This window comes from Panthera uncia, chromosome B4, assembly GCF_023721935.1.
Source record: "Panthera uncia isolate 11264 chromosome B4, Puncia_PCG_1.0, whole genome shotgun sequence".
In the NCBI taxonomy this organism is placed as follows: Eukaryota; Metazoa; Chordata; class Mammalia; order Carnivora; family Felidae; genus Panthera; species Panthera uncia.
Genome location: NC_064809.1, coordinates 30,392,289 through 30,409,418, shown reverse-complemented (window position 1 = coordinate 30,409,418; position 17,130 = coordinate 30,392,289). Strand labels below are relative to the sequence as shown.

At 36.1% G+C, this 17,130-nt stretch overlaps 1 protein-coding gene across 15 annotated transcripts in view; it reads left to right on the top strand.

The window, feature by feature from the left end:
* PARD3 (par-3 family cell polarity regulator) overlaps positions 1–17,130 on the top strand; it is a 662,524-nt gene that overhangs the window by 437,130 nt on the left and 208,264 nt on the right. For 7 of the 15 annotated variants that reach the window (XM_049626959.1, XM_049626957.1, XM_049626956.1 and 4 more), the window contains 3 exons: positions 4,022–4,173; positions 5,220–5,264; positions 10,756–10,983. In XM_049626959.1, coding sequence (XP_049482916.1) covers positions 4,022–4,173; positions 5,220–5,264; positions 10,756–10,983 — 425 coding nt within the window. The remainder of the gene's footprint in view (positions 1–4,021; positions 4,174–5,219; positions 5,265–10,755; positions 10,984–17,130) is intronic. The other 8 variants (XM_049626966.1, XM_049626964.1, XM_049626962.1 and 5 more) reach the window with 4 other exon arrangements.

Below are 17,130 nucleotides of genomic sequence, written 5' to 3'. Positions count from 1 at the left end.
TTTCTTTCTTTCTTTCTTTCTTTCTTTCTTTCTTTCTTTCTTTCTTTCTTTCTTTCTTTCTAAGTCTTTTATTGAAAACACAAGATGTAGAAATAGAGCGACACTCAAGCCTGCATGATATTAGCTTGTTTTTGAATGTTTTTGGTTCAATGTAGAGGGGGAAAATACAATATAAAGTCAAATCCCATTTGAAATCCACAGATGCTGTTCCACATACTGCTGCAGTTTGTATCTGTTTCTGAAAGTGAAAGCAACAACAGGGAAAGTAAGGATTAGATATTTGCAGTATTCAACTTAGGGACAAAGCCTTTGAATCTCCACCGTGATGAGAATTGTGGAGGTGGCCATAGGAATAGATCTGTTTGGGGCCTTAGAAAGCACTGTATTGGTGAAAATAAATAGGTAACTAGCAGGAATAGATTGTGGCATTAATTTCTCTAAGGGCATCCATAAAATGGTAAGGACTTGTGCGATTTTGCTGTGGGGAAAGTGGAGCAAGGAAAGGAATATGAATGAAGGGTTATCCAAACAAGAATGGCAGCTGTTCTGAATCACAGCAGAAAATGTAAGCTTTTCCAGCCTGACAATATCTCCCTAATCCTTGATGAAAATGTTATGAAAACAAAAGGGCAATAAGACAGGATTAATAACTGGAATTTTAATAATGTTGGGGGGTCAGGGTATGGTTACATTCTTTAAAGAATCAGCTGTCAGTTTTGCAATCTAACTTGTTAAATGTTCTAGTGTACTGTTTATTGTGTCTGAAATTAGTTTAATGGGTATATTGATAGGGAAGAATTAATTATGTCATGGTTTAAAAATATTTAGTTATTTTAAGACTTATTAACACACATACTCATTTGACATTTTAAATTGTGTATGTTTACAGTTCACTGCACAATTGTGGAAGGCTAAATATGTAAAATGGCTAAACTTTTAATTTGTTAACATAGAATATACTTTTTTCACTCCATTAATTGTTTCAGGGAACATTAATAGTGTTTTTAAGGAGAAACAAGGTAAACCGGCAATTCTAATCTTAGTGACAACATCATTCCAAGGATATGACATTAGTTTAAAAAATATGCCGATGTGTGGTATTTACGTAACATTAGTACCAACAATTTGTATTTCTTTGAACAAGCTTTTACCAATAATTTCTATTAAATATGTATTTCATGAGCAGAATATTGAAAAGATCAGCTTTCAACATATGAAAGAATTATTCTTATTGAAAATAGATAATATAAAGTTTGCTCTTGCAAAATTGCATCATAGTTCTTCTATGGGTTTTTAGTTTTTACTTTTAGAACTATATTTTTCCTTTTTTTAGCATTTTATTTTTACTTTTTTTTTTTTTTTTTTTTTTTTTTTTTTTTTTTTTTTTTTTTTTACTTTTTAAAATGTCTATTTATTTTTGAGAGAGAGAAGGAGGGGGTGGGGCAGAGAGAGAGGGAGACAGAGAATCCGAAGCAGGCTCCAGGCTCTGAACTGTCAGCACAGAGCCTGACCCAGGGCTCCAACCCATGAACTGTGAGATCATGAGCTGAGCCAAAGTCAGACACTCAACCAACTGAGTGACCCAGGCACCCCTAGGACTGTATCTTTTAATTGGGGTATATGTGCTCTGGAAATTATAAACAAACTATAGTAAGCATAGTAGTACCTGACTACTACTACATAAGCATAATATATAAGCATACATCAATTTAAGAAATATGAGCAATATGTAATTATATATATTATGTATGCTATAGCTATAAATACCTACATGCATGCACACATATATGTATACACAGTATGTAATCATAGTGATATGTTGGAGGGGCACTGAAGGCTTCAAGATAAACATGACCCTTTTTCTTAGTACACCAAATTTATTCAAAGTTTTACAGAAAAAATATGGTATATTAAAAATGAAAAGATTAAGCGTACAGTACAAAGAAGAAAACATTTATTAGGATATAACATAGTCTTTTACAAAATAAAACTGTTCTTGGTGAACTCTCAGGGCCTGTAGGATACATCTTCTCATTTCTCAATACCTGGGCCAGGACTAGGGTGAGACAAGCCAAATGACCAGGATACAAAATGTAGGGAAGGAGTTACTGTCAGGTGTTGACCCTCAACTTGCCTGAGCCTGAAAGTGCTTCCTTAAATTCTGAGTAAGGGGCACCTATCTTGTGTCATCCTAGGGGCCCTACTCTGTACTTGGTGGAAAAGATTGGGAAAGGCTGTTCAGAATCCTTGAGTGTTTTTAAGGACCCCATCTCTGTTATAATTTGTATTATATTGCTAATTTGAGATAGAAAGTCTTTGTGGGGTGATAATCACTTACCTTGTATAGTGGTTTGCAGTTTACAAAGGGCTTTTACATAATGTCCTTGAATTCCCTTATTGGCCTCTTAAGGTGGATAAGGCTGCTATTCTCTTTATTGAGCATTATTAATACAGTAGGCTCAAAACATTTCAGGTCACTTAACCTGACAGCAAAGCATTTTCCTTGATGTCTTTCTTTTCACAATTTTGGATTTAGCTCTTCTCTAAGAGCCAACTATCATTTCATGCACAGTAAACTGCAGCTACATTTTTGATATATATCCAAACCAGATCACTCTTCCTTTACCTGTGTGGATGGTAATTCTCTACGGCCATAAAAGCGAGAGAAATTTGCTTCCATCAGAAACATAAGGAAGGCTGTCATAAACTCTGCTGGCATGGTGGCAGTGGCCACTGACCTTCTTAGTGTGTTTAGTTAACTGTGGAAGGATTTTCTCCTACCTGGCCAGGTAAGGAAGGTGGCAGGGCGCTGACACAAAAGAGCAATTGACTTAGTGTGCCCAGCATAGAGAAAAACCATTTTTATTGTATGAACTCTGGTCAGAACACCTAGAAGTGTTTAAAAAAAAATTTTTTTTTAACATGTATTCATTTTTTGAGAGACAGAGACAACATGAGCTGGAGAGGGACAGAGAGAGAGGGAGACATAGAATCCAAAGCAGGCTCCAGGCTCTTGAGCTGTCAGCACAGAGCCCCACGAGGGGCTCAAACTCACGAACTGCAAGATCATGACTGAAGCCGAAGTTGTATGCTTAATTGACTGAGCCACCCACATGCCCCCCTTGTGGTCCTTTTTAAAGTGTTCACAGATATTTTACGAATGGGAGTGATGCTGTGTCATCCCTTTCCACTTCCAACTGTGTCCTGTTACCAATGGTTTGCTGTGTGCCTCCTCATCTCTGCTTGGACTTCTGTGTTGGTGTCACCCAAATCAAATGTCATCTGGTCTCCTGTGTCCCTCCAGTACTGTTCATTCTCCCATCTGTGCATCCACAGCATTGGCTCGGTCCTTCTGTTGTAGTATTTTTGTTAGGAACTTGTAGAGAACAGAGACCTTTTTCTTCTTTTCCTTTCCTGACTTTGGTACCCAGAACAACACCTTACAATAGGTTCTCATAAAGATTTGCTGTGTTGGTTTCTTCTCCATTGAATAAATATTGCTGAGAAACTACATTCTCATGAAACTACCTGCCACAAAGGTGTTTTTTTCTACATTTCTGACATCCAAGATTAAAGACATACTCATTTTACAACTTCTATTTGATTACAATTCATAGAGCCCCTTGTATGCTGTCAATATTTGTATTCATTTATGAAAATTTTCCACAGATATTCAATCCTTCCATTTTCTAAAATATACCAGGCTTATTTTTGATAGTCACTTAGAAATAATGATGTATTAGGGAACAGAGTGAAGAAACTGAGGGAAATAGGGGAGGAGAGAACTCACATGGAGAAAGAATGACTTTACACTTAAATTAATTTTGTATTTTCCCATCACCTCCTATTCAGCCACAGTTGTTTCGTTGTTGTTTTTTTAATGGACTATATTTTTGTTTCAGCATTTCTGGGGAATATGCATATACATAACTTTCATATGTGGGCATATATGATCTTTCCTGAAGTTGGATGTCCTCCTTTTTAGTGAATATTTTTATGTTTCTCTTTCTCTTCATACCAGCTCTTTGAGTCCAGATGTTGATCCAGTTCTTGCTTTTCAACGAGAAGGATTTGGACGCCAGAGTATGTCAGAAAAACGCACAAAGCAATTTTCAGATGCCAGTCAATTGGATTTCGTTAAAACGCGAAAATCAAAAAGCATGGATTTAGGTAGTGAGTACAATCTCCATGAATCTTTATCTAAATAAGGTTTAGATGCTTTCGGATTAAAACTGATAGTCCCAAACACATGTCTGTTTACTTTAAGCAATAGAAAAACTAAATGTGGCAATTTGGCAAAAATTAGTTTTTCTCTGAGTTTGTGATAACCATATTTCTCATAAGTGGCATGTTTACATAATGTGCAATATGTTAAAATATATGTTTTCCTGATGATCAAAGAAACAAACACATGCATATCATGCTATGTTCATGCATCTTTATTTGGAAGATGAAGTGTTTTAACATTTTGGATGTTTAAAACCAACTTTTTGAAATCGTATTTGGTTGGCTGTGGGATTCTTGAACTAGAAGGAGAAGTTTTGGAGAGAAACCATTATCTCAATCCATGTCTAGAATTTGGTTACTTCATGATATACTTCATTTCGTTGCTATTCTTTAAGGTTTATTTAATAGAAACTCTTCTGTGTTGATAATTAAGGCATTTAATTGAAGTAATAATTTGGGAGAATATTTATTGTAGAAAGTGTTTGGAAGCAAATGAGAGGAGGAAAATAACCATAGTTGTTCAATCAAACAGCAATCAGGTAGTGTCTCTTTTTAAATCCAAATCCACCGAAAAGCAAACAAAAAAGTAAAGTAATTAATTATATCTATAAACCGATCAAATGATTTTAAAAACCTTTGTTAATCAGCTGAAACTTATTTATGCTGTTCTCTGGTGGCTGTTTGTACTTCAAGACTAAAAGCATTAATTTATCACATGCATAAAACAAAAATTTGGCGATGCATTGCCTTGGCTAATTATGATATGCTAACTTATAAATAACACACGTGTCTGTGAAATGACTGGCATTTTGCATGGAGACACTGCTTTCCCCCCCTTTTTTTGATTATGAATGTTTGCTTGATGTTTCATATTATTTGCATGAAATATTACCTAAGAATGATCACCTAACTGGAAAGATCCGAGAATGGTTGAAGCATGTTGGGCTGTGGGGACTAACTGTGCTAACCAGTATACATTTACCTTTTAACAGTAGCTGACGAGACTAAACTCAATACAGTGGATGACCAGAAAGCAGGTAAGAATGGACAGTTAGACTGTTGCCATAGAAACTGTGGTCCAAGGAGCTGATCATAATTATAGAGCTGCCAATCATATTGCATGTAAACATAAATATTCCAGTCTTGCGCGGATGTTTTCATTTTTAGGAAATCACATTGTACAAGAAAAGAAAAATTTCCTGTTAGAAGGAATTTATCAGGGTAGTACATACTAAATGGAAATATAATTTAGTGTTTCAAAAATGCTAAAACAACCTAGATTTTAATTATATTTGTATAGGAATGTTTTGTTGCAATTAAATAAAAATCAAAATCCTGAGAACAGTATCTCTTCTAGTAAACTCTTAAGTGTCTAAGTCATTTACTAGGTATCTAGCTTGATATCCAAACAATGGTTCTCAAACTGGTGATTTTGATTTGAAGGATAATAGCAGAAATATAAATATTTTTCACTCTATGACAGAATCCAATATTGCTGTCTTTCATTGTTCAGAAAACCTCAGTTTTTCTTCAGATGCAAGAATTGGCTTGTAGTTGTCTGACATTGAGTTAGACTATGTAATGCATAAGTTTCCTTATCTTGACATGAACCTATTTCAAAGGTTTTTGTTTTGTTTTGTTTTTGTTTTTGTTTTTGTTTTTGTTTTTAACTCATTAGGGCTTGCTTCTAAAATGCTGCCTAGGGGTGTCTGGGTGGCTCAGTCGGTTTGGCCTCCAACTTTGGCTCAGGTCATGATCTCATGGTTTTTGAGTTCAAGCCCCACATCAGGCTCTGTGCAGACAGTTCAGAGCCTGGATCCTGCTTTGGATTCTGTGTCTCCCTCTCTCTCTCTGCCCCTCCCATGCTCATGCTCTCTCTCTCTCTCTCTCCCTCTCTCTCTCTCTCTGTCTGTCTCAGAAATAAATAAGCATTAAAAAATAATAATAAGTTTAAAATGCTGCCATTGTGTAGAATCAATGGATTATATTGAACTGGGTTTTTCATTATATTAGATTTTACTTTTTATGTTATATTAGGAAAATAATCACAGGAAAGTCTTCATGTATAATTAATGTATTTTGTACAATGGCACATTTATGATTTGTTGTTATAAGTTTGGAATAGTGTTTTAATTATTCTAGATCCAGTATGATGTAGTCATATCACTTAGCACTAATTAGCTTCAATTCACCTTTTTGACCTGCAGTAGTAATTAATTTTAGCCTTAAAAAATATGTATCTATATACATGTGTAAAGATTATTGTGGACATGGTTGAAGTTTTCGTGTTCTGTAGAGTAAAAAGATAGATTGTGAAAATTACATCCAATAAATCATAGGATTAACTATAGTGCAAGGCAATTAACTATAGCCTCAGCCCTTATTATGTAGTTATTTCTCTGATCAAACATAAAATTCACTCAAACTCTGAAACAGGGCTAAAGAAAAACTATTTGATAGTTCATATATGCAAATGAGTAATTAGTTTTGGAGTTAATAACATTCAATACTTTTAAAGAAGTAAGCCCTGTCCAAATTAATGTTCATAAAAGTCAACTCACACTGCTCAGGTTAAAGAACATGACTTTATATGCTACGCCAGTCAGGTACAGTCAGGAAATTATTTATTTAACTAACTTCCACTAAAAGGAAAAGACTATTATTGCAATTAAAAAAAAAAATAATGATGATATCCAGATAACCAGAGTTTAACTGAAAACATAAAATAATGTTCATGGAGAGAAGGCAGATTTTATAATCTAATTGAATCTTGTGTTTTTATTGTGTTTTAAAATGTTAGATCCTAGATAAAAAGAGCTTTTTCTTTTTTTCTCCCCCGCCCCCCACTGTGTACAATCTATCTTACCAAAGTAAACTGGAAACGCTTGTGACAAAAAATTATTGCATAGACACCAAAGTACCTTTTAGTCTATCGGTTTTAAATCTACATGAATAAAATATCTAACAAGGATCTTTTCCACCCTGCAGTATTAGACAGTGAACAGATTTTCAGTTATTTTTCTTTCTTCACTTCACTTGAATTGCTAAGATGATCATGATTTTACAGTTTAGTCCAAAGGTTTTTGGTAGAGTCACAGTGGTATTTTAGCATAGATCATCTGTCTAGCCATAAGCCTTTCATAATGAAAATTGAATTCCATTTCCCTTCGCCCTTGCAAAAGACATCCTCTACTTTTTTTTTTTTTTTTGGCAAGTGGGGTATTAGGTAGGAATAGAAAAATAGGCCTAGGGAAAATAGTATGATTATGATTTTCCCCTCTATTTCTGGATTTAAGGATCTGTTACGATATTTGGGGCAGGAGGAGGGGAGGATTTTCTTCATGAAAGAAAAGAGAGAACAAGAATAAGAAGAGAATTGGGTTTCTAACAGTTTAAATTTTTTACTTTTTTACATTTTATGTATTTTTGATAGGCAGAGAGAAACAGAGTACAAGTGGGGGAGGGGCAGAGAGAGAGGAGGACACAGAATCCGAAGCAGGCTCCAGGCTCTGAGCTCTTAGCACAGAGCCCGTCATGGGGTTCGAACTCACAAACCATGAGATCATGACCTGAGCTGAAGTAGGACACTTAACCGACTGAGGCACCCAGATGCCCCATGGGTTTCTAACAGTTTAATCCTTGAATATAAAAAATAACCAAAGTATCCTAATGACCCAAAAGATTTATAAAGAGCTTTAGAATATTATTTTACAATTAAAAGATGTGTGTGTGCGTGTGTGTGTGTGTGTATGTGTGTAACTAAAACTAATTTTTAGCCCATACTTTATATAAAGACATCTTTAATTTTCACCACTAATAAAGTGCTAAGTTTATAATGTCAGGGGTCTCGGTAGCCCTCATTCAGGGATCTTAAGGTATTATTTAATAAAACTTTCATTAAAGTTTCTTTGACAAATATCATACTTAAATATATGATATCCATGTTACAGATAAAAAGTCAGCAAGCTCTTTCTGTAAAGGACTGGATGGTGAATAATGTAGGCCTTGCAGACCAGTCTCTGTAGCAATTACTTAGTTCAGATGTGACATGAAAGCAGCCACAGAATACATGCAAACAAATGGATTCTCTGGATTTGGCCCATGGTTTGCTGATCCCTCATAGATTCACACATTACAAATTTTGACTTTTTGTATAACTTTTTACTATGAAGATTTTCAACCATACATTAATGTAGATGCAATAATTCATTGATTTCCTGTCTACACAATACACATCATCACGAACACGTTATAATACAGTGTTAAAATTTCAGAGAGAAGAGTAGATAGGTAAGTCCTAAATTATGCTTACAGAATATCTATTGTTTATTTACAGTTTCATCATTTTTTTTACCAGATTTGCTTTTGTTTATGTATTTTAATGCATACATACACTTATATATATGTATTTATATATACATACATAAATATTTATATGCATTATATATAGATATACATTTATTGTAGTAAATACTCATGCGATTTCTGAAATTCATTATTAAAATGCTTAGTGCTTTGAGTACAGCTAACGTTTTGTGAAGAAAAAAATGATGTTTTTATGAAAATCTTTACATGAAGCATGAAATCTTTATTGGAAAAATATGGATAGATAGATATGAATACACATACATATGTACATACAAATGTCCTATATGCTCCCAATAAAGTGTCAAATATTTGCCTTCTCAGAGTTTATAGAACTCAAATACAACTGGTAGTTATGAAAATTGATATATATGCTTTATTTGGAGAAAGATTTTCCTAGTGGCAATTCTTGAAAGTATAAAGTAAACGTCCCTGCCCACAAGTGATCTTTTCCTATTCTGTTTGACTCCTTGATTTCTTACTCTTTGTTTAGTTCTGGAACCAAATTCATTTTCCTTCTTGTGACATGACTTTTAGGGTATTAGAACATGAACTTGTCAAAAATGATACTGCCTATCAAGAGAAAAAGTAAGATTGATCATCCTGGGAAGAAACAATTCATGTGAATTTTTGTCATAAAATAATCAAATATATACGATCCTGCACTGAGAAAGTTCAATAAATCATCTTTTTCTTCCAAGCACAATAATTGATGGAATATTATTTCTTCATTAGAATCATCTGTCTGCCTTTCTGCCTATGTTACATTTTTGACATATTTATTCTAAGTTAACAACTGCTACCCCATTGCGAAAATTAGGTGCAAGATGTAAATGAATCTTTAAAAGATAATTCTTGTTTTGACTCTCAGTTTATCTTTTATTCTGTTTTGTACTCTGAGCCATGCAAAGCCTGTGTCATAATTATTTGCCTTCTACGTGATAACATGTCCAGGCTACTCCTTAATTATTGATGAACATATGTGCTTGATGACCCCATGTAGAGAGAAACTACCTGCTCTCTCCTACCTTCTCATTTTTTTGTACCTGTCTTTTTAACAGTCTAAGTGACGAGCTAATTCTAAAACCTGGGTTGCCCAGGCGGTGGTACCAAGCTGGTATTTCAGTCATCGAGAGGCCAACTTCATCTGCCTTTGAGTGCTAGGTCAGGCAGTGATGGATGAGGCTGTCTTTCTTGCTTAAAGAAATCCATTTTGATTGCCTTTTAAAGCTTGGTACTGCTGGTATTCTCTCAGGCCTTCCTGCCCTATATCCTCAAGAAACAGAGCCAACTTAATTCCCTGAGTCCTCCCCTGCCAGTCTAGTGAAATTTTCTTCTTAATTGTGAACTCTTCTTCCTTTTGATCATTGCTTGTTTCACAAGCAGATATTGTTCTCAAGCCTGTAGATATATGGACTTGTATTCTACTCCGTGGTCTCTCCTATACTTCTCTCTAGTGAGAGCCCTTATGTAATTTGTTTCTATTCAAATCTTCCATCATTCTCTCCAATAGAACATTAATATTTCCCAGGTTCAGGTTCCTGCCTGTTGCCAGGGTGCCCTAATTATGTTGGTGACATGTAGTCTTTTGTGCTCTTTCTACCTACTGAGTTGTGTGAACGCGCAGTACGATGCGGAAGAGATTTCACTGAGATGAAAGTTTAATTTCTACTGTAAATAATCTTAAACTATCAAAAAATGATTTGTTAAGTTATAGAGCTTACTGTTGGTTGCTTACCTTAGCGTTCTCATCAAGTGAGCTCTGGGTTATTCTGCTTCTTTTAGATTATTTACATACTTGGAGCAAATGATTTGACCAAAATTTTATCTCTTGAGCTAAACATGGAGACTAATAACTTAGAGTTTTTCCTAAGAAGATAGAGAAAATAAACCAAATTTAATATATATTTGGGAAAAATTAAAATTAGTTACCATTCCTTTATTATTTTTTTTACCATTCCTTTATTTTTATAACATTTCCATCCACACCTTAGAACTCACTGAGTGAATAATTTATTTATGTCCCTGATGTTTTCCACAATCTGTAGATATTCAGGGATATCAGTTTCACCTCCAATTCTTTTTTTTTTTCTTTTTTCTTTCTTTCTTTTTTTTTTTTACCATTAATTCTAACTAACGTTTTAATTTTTGTAAACCTCCAAGGTTCCCCCAGCAGAGATGTAGGACCTTCCCTGGGTCTGAAGAAGTCAAGCTCACTAGAGAGTCTGCAGACAGCAGTTGCTGAGGTGACTTTGAATGGGGATATTCCTTTCCACCGCCCACGGCCACGAATAATCAGAGGAAGGGGATGCAATGAGAGCTTCAGAGCTGCCATTGACAAGTCTTATGATAAACCTGCAGTAGATGATGATGATGAAGGCATGGAGACGTGTAAGTTTATAATTTCTGAAAGAATAACAGTTACAAACAGCTCTACAGAGCAGCAATTCTTCAAGTATGCTCCAGGGTTCCCCTCCAGGTACCAGAGGGATCAATGAGGACTAAACAACAACAACAACAACAACAACAATAATAATAATAATAATAATAATAGGATGTCATTTATCTTTTTACCCTTATTCTCTCACAAATACGCCTTGGGTTTTCTAGAGACAAGTCTTTAGATATTGCAATAGATTGAATGCAGAACAGATAGAAGAATCTGTCTTTCAGCCAGATAGCAAAGACACTTGCTAAAATGTAAAACAGTGCCATTGTTTTCACTCATTGTCTTTGGAAAATACAGTCCTTGTTTTATGAAAACATAATTTCTGTTAACCTTTAATTTTGTTTTTTATAAAGTAACTAATATTTTTAAATCTTCTCAGTTTTAGATCAGTAAATACTGTTACAGATAATCCACATAAAAATTATTTTGAGTCCTTAATAATTTTTAGGAGTTTAAAGCTATCCTAAGACCAAAATGTTTGAAAACCACTGCTATAATGTGATCTCTCCAGCAAATATATGTAATAATCTATGATTTTGAAAACCTATTCTTTTTTATGAATTACTCTTGCTTTCCTTGATCTGAGCTGGCAAGATATTTGTATATGTGTGTATTTGAACATTGCAAAATATTTTAAGGCAAGATTGTTGAAAGTCAAAGGCTAATATAAATGAGCAGTATGTTTTCCATAGAATATTGAGAAAAAAGTAGCATTTATATTAACATGTTTCAGGGAGCTATCTTTATAATTAAACATTCATGGCATAAAAATAACTGTTCGTTTTAAAAATCAGGAAAATATCTTTAGTAGTATATTTACTTAAAAGGGAAAAGACTTAAGAATCCTAATGGTAAAAACTGTTGTTTAGTATACATTGTTAATAATTACTACTTTATACTTTTGGTCTTTAACTTCAAACATGACTCTATGCATCTATCCATTGTTAGAAAAGTTAGAGATACCACTGCACAAAAGTTCAAGCAGAAACCAGAGATAATTTAAGTGGATTGTAATTTACTTGAAATTTAACTGTTGGGTGAACTGCTTCTGTCACAAATGCCTAAGGAAGATTGTGGTGGGGAAGAAAATGATTTTTAAATAAAAATCATATTCAGAAGAGATTTATATATTTTTTAAATGATTATTTATTTTTGAGAGAAAGAGCACAAGTGGGAGAGGGGCAGAGAGAGAGGGAGACACAGAATCCGAAGCAGGCTCCAGTCTCTGAGCTGTCAGCACAGAGCCCAACGTGGTGCTTAAAGCCACGAAACATGAGATCATGACCTGAGCTGAAGTCAGACGCTTAACTGACTGAGCCACCCAGGTGCCCCACATTCTGAGGAGGTTTAAAGCAAAATTAGGTAGTTTTTGCCTATTGCACATATAGTGTGTTTGGAAAGATGGATACTGTGGCCATGATGTAGCACGCCAAGCAAAACTCCGGGAGAGGATGGCTATACCCCACTGCGCCTTTCCGACCCTTTACCTAATTCCTCATCTGAATCTGGATGAAGTTTTTTCATTCCATCCAGTCAGTGATTTCAAATGTATACAGCCTATTCTTGCCAGATGAAGAACATATTTCCTATTTTTGCTGCCAAGTCTGGGCTCCAAGATCCTGAGTCCTATGAGCTTTCCACCCTTTTAAGTTTTTCCCCACTGTCTCTGTGGTTCCTTTCCATCCTAACCAGTATCATTTGTGCAGCCCTCCTATGGTAGCATCGTGCCTCAGTGTGTCCTGGGGGTGTATTTAATAAGAGATATAGTACTTTGAACCTTCAATGTTTTTTTTAAGCTTCTACAATATATGATGGTTTTGAACTTTTTCCTTGTTCTAGTTAAAATGTTTAAATTCCCTCATAAAATGTAATTTTCTCATATATACCACTCATTTCAAATGCATCAGGAGATGGAATATATCTCAATATAAGACATGTTTTTAATTGTAATGGGGACAGCCTTCAGAGTTTCTCACCAGTGTAGATAGGGATCTAAATTTGTCCCTATATAAAATTTAGTTTCCTTTTCTAATTTGAAATAACTGATTTAACTACATTATGTTACAACTTTTCATTCAGCAAATAGACAAATTATGTTTTATAAACCAAAGCTGAAGTTCTGGACAAGAGAAAGAGTCTTGTGAATGTGTATACCTACAACCAGAGTGCTGTGTTTTCCAAAAGTCCTGATTTTAGAATTTTTCCCCCAGACCGGTCTGTTGAAATCTGGATACCAAAAAAAAAAAAAAAAAAAAAAACAGAAAAGAAAAAAAAGGCAGCTGTTGTACATTTCAAACTTTTGCAATGTGAGCTGTTGAGACCCTGTCAGTGAGTTACAGCAGGCACTGAACTGGAATTCAGGCCACTTGAGTCCTTGTCCACATTTTTCTGATGAATTTGGGATTCTGGTCAAACTACCCAAAAGGCTTGAGCATTAAGTTCCTCGTTGTAAAACTGAAGATTTGGACAATGGGGTCATGGATTTTTTAAACTGTGCGTTGTGACGCCTGGTCAGGAGGGGAGGCTCTGTGGTTTTGGAGGGGTCCAGAAGTCAGGGGGAGGCTGAGTAGCAGGGACTCTGCAGAGCCACCAGCTTCACCCTTCACCCTGCTGTCCCCACTCTGTTGCCTTAACTCTTGTGGGTTTTTAAAGTCACTTTTATTACATTGTGGTTCTCTGTAAATGTTAATATTAGAAAAGGGTAGTTTGCAATGTTTTTAGAAAAGCCTTGAAAATCTCTGGTTCAGATGATTTAGATGGTTTCTGAGGTCCTTTCTAGTTGTAACATTCCATGATTTTGTGTACCTGTTCACTTACCTATCTAACTCCTGCCTGCTAGGCTCTCTCACCTTCTATAGGGTCCACAAAAAATGACATCACCATGACTGTTTTATTCCTGTGTAACTAAGCACAGGGTCTGGCAAATCACAGGACTCTGAATATTCGTGACATCAATAAGTGAGCTCCTGCTTAGCTAGCACCATTGTGTGCATGTGGAGAGAAGGGGGGAGAGACTTTCAGTATGCAGTAAGAGGGATGGTGGTGTCATTTCATCATTCCTGTTTGTTTTCCACACTGAGCCTGCATGTACTAGACCTGTGATGCCTAAGCAAAGTCTAAAAAAAAGTCCCTCAGGTCTGGTGTTACTGCTGGTGATCATTAGACACCTTTACATATGACTGGATATGAAAAGGTGTTCTATGGCTCCAGTTGTGAGAAAGACCAGCTCAGTTAGCTCTTCCGTTGTTTCCCTAAACACCGTCCTTTTCACAGTCTGGCTTCTGGATTCTCAAGGCCTGGTCTGCATACTTCCTGTCCTTATGGCTTCCCAGGATCCGCCTTCTTGTTTCTGGTTGTCCTCCACATCCTTGCTGTTGAGCGCGCTGTCCCTCATTGCCAGGGAGTCTAGTATCCCGCCATTGTCCGTGCTCCGTGGGATTCTAGCAGAGGGTGCTTTCTTGTGCTGTGGTATTGACTCCATTACAGCCACCGGGGGAGATGAACATGCCCTTTCACTATGGAACATTGCTCTGAAAAGAGGACCACTGACCTTACAGACAGTCCCTTTGTTACTCTATTGGTGTGCCTGAGATGTGTGGAGATGGAGGGTGGGCTGCTGTTGGAAGGCTGTGGGCCAAGGCCCGTGGCCAGGACAGACAGCTCCTGGGTTGCCATAGTTGGATTAAAGCACTGCCCCAGTCTCCTATTATCTACCCCAAGTTATCCCTTTTCTTCTTCACAAGTAAGATGCTTAGGCATAGGCATGGTTGGTTGCTCTTGTCAGTTGGGTTGAGCATCTCCCTGGTGAATATATTTTATGGCTCAGAACAGGCTTGCCTCTTCTCAGCAGTGTCGAAATCATGGCATGGGCACAACAATGGGGGCCAAGAGACTGGGGCGGCCTCCATGTGGTATCTGGTATCTGTCATCTTCTGTAACACTTACGTTCTTCCTGTGGAGATGGCAGAAGCCAGCGTTTTTGTCTCTCATTTAATCCATCTGGCCTTACCATGTTGTGTGTGTCTGTCTGGATCAAGATGGAGCTTTGTATTCTGGGACCCATTATCTCTGAGGCCCTACCTGTGCTTGACAGGTCAGGGCATCTACAATCTGCTCCCTTTTCTATGCAAATTACATACCCTGCCTGGATCTCAGCAAGTGGCTTCTGCATCCCCCATAATAAATCAGTTTCTGTTGCTACCAAGAAAATACATGCAATAACATTGCTTTGTTTTCTTTTTGAAAAATATATGGTCCCCCTTTTTTTTTTCTGTTAAAAGTTGCCAAATTGTAAGTCTTACTATCGGTACAGTAACAGCTTTTTGTTGGGGTCAGGAAGTGAAACACAATGAAATCAAATACTGTCTTATTAATTGTACCTATTGATTTTAAGATAGATGCAGTTTGTAATTTTAAACGTGAAAACTACATGGCTTGAACAGACAAGCCATGGTAGACAAATTGCTTTTGAGTAGCTTGCCCACTTTTCTTATAGCACTCTTCTCAGGAGATGAAAAAGGACATTGCTCTAAAATATACATAACTTAGGTTAGCCATAGGAGATTTGAAGAAGGTAAATTTATGGTAGTAAATCAGCTAAGATGAGAGATTCTAGGGTAATTTTTTTTTTTGCTTATTAGTTATAAAACAGTATGTTGTATTTGATATCTTCACTCTTCTACCATCAATTCCACACACGGCTAGCCACTTTTCATCACTAGTTATTTGAGCAAAATATGCAAACTAGGCCTAATTTTATCTTAAGCAAAACCCATTAGAAAATAGAAAATCTGTGACAAAATTCAGGATAGGGGTTTCAAAGAGTACTTTGTAAAAGATTTCCTATTTGATTAATATATACAATTGGATGCTGATCTCTAAAAATTTTTGTTCTGAAATGCTAGGAACAGGAATAGCCTGTCCCAGCCTTTAAGCCAATTTGTATACTTAAATATCACCTGCAATTGAAGAGAAGGAGCTTTGATTAATTTTAGGAAGTTTCTCAATGCAGTATGGCTGTAAGCATGTGAAGTAGCCAAAGCTATTCCTCACATTTCTTTCCATAGGGGAAAATTAACTTAAGCTAAAAGTACAATGAAAAGTCACATAGGAAGTGTTTGAATTATAGAATCCTCATTTCAAACACTTTTTGATAAGGAAAAAGTATTTAAATAGTTGGCCAAGAGCATACTTGGGAAACTGAATCATAGAGTACATACTTCTGATTCATAGTCCTGTGATTTTTCTAGAAGGTTAAACTTCCAAATGGGAAAGCCCCTCACACTGAAACTACTTTAAAGTATTTAAGTGTGTGTTAATAAGTTGTGGCACCTAAAATCTGATTTTTAGGCTATAAAGTTCTGTGGGGCACAGGGTAGTCCAACCCAGTGGATAAACCAATACTTAAGAAGTAATGTGGTTAAGGGTCATTGTAGTGCACAGGTTACCATGGCACCAAAAGTTGGGCTCCCCACTTAGCCTACGTGGAATTAGAGCAGATAGGTAGGTAGGGGGGAGACGGCTTCCCAGACAAGGTATTGGTAGAGATAACTGCCATTGCTAGAGTGGTCTACACCTGCAATGCATAAGGAGTATATGAAACATCATGAGCAGTGACCTTTCCTGGATTGCCATAGTTGGATTAAGGTTGATGTATATAGTGCAGGTGACAGCATAATGAGGAATGAGATTTAGGATGAAAATGGAAAACAGATCACAACCTTGTTTAAATTATTTGCATTTTATACTAAGGACCTTAAAGAACATTTGAAGAATTTCAACTAAGAGTAGGAGTGCTGGAGTTGTAGGATAGAGGATGGTTATCAGGGATGGGATGGTAAGTAGCAGTGTCAGTGGCAAGAAAATCAGTTATATGTCAGTAATGAAATAATCCAGGTGAGTAATGATGCTTGGCAATGCCAGAGAAAAGTAAGAAAATGCATTTACACGCTTAGCATCTCACACAGAAAGATGGATGGTGATGATGTGATTTTTTTCTCATTAGCACTTCCAGGCTCTGAAACTTAGAATCATCATCATACTGTGTAATCACTCCATTACCAAGCTTTCTTAATTTTTCCCCATGAAAT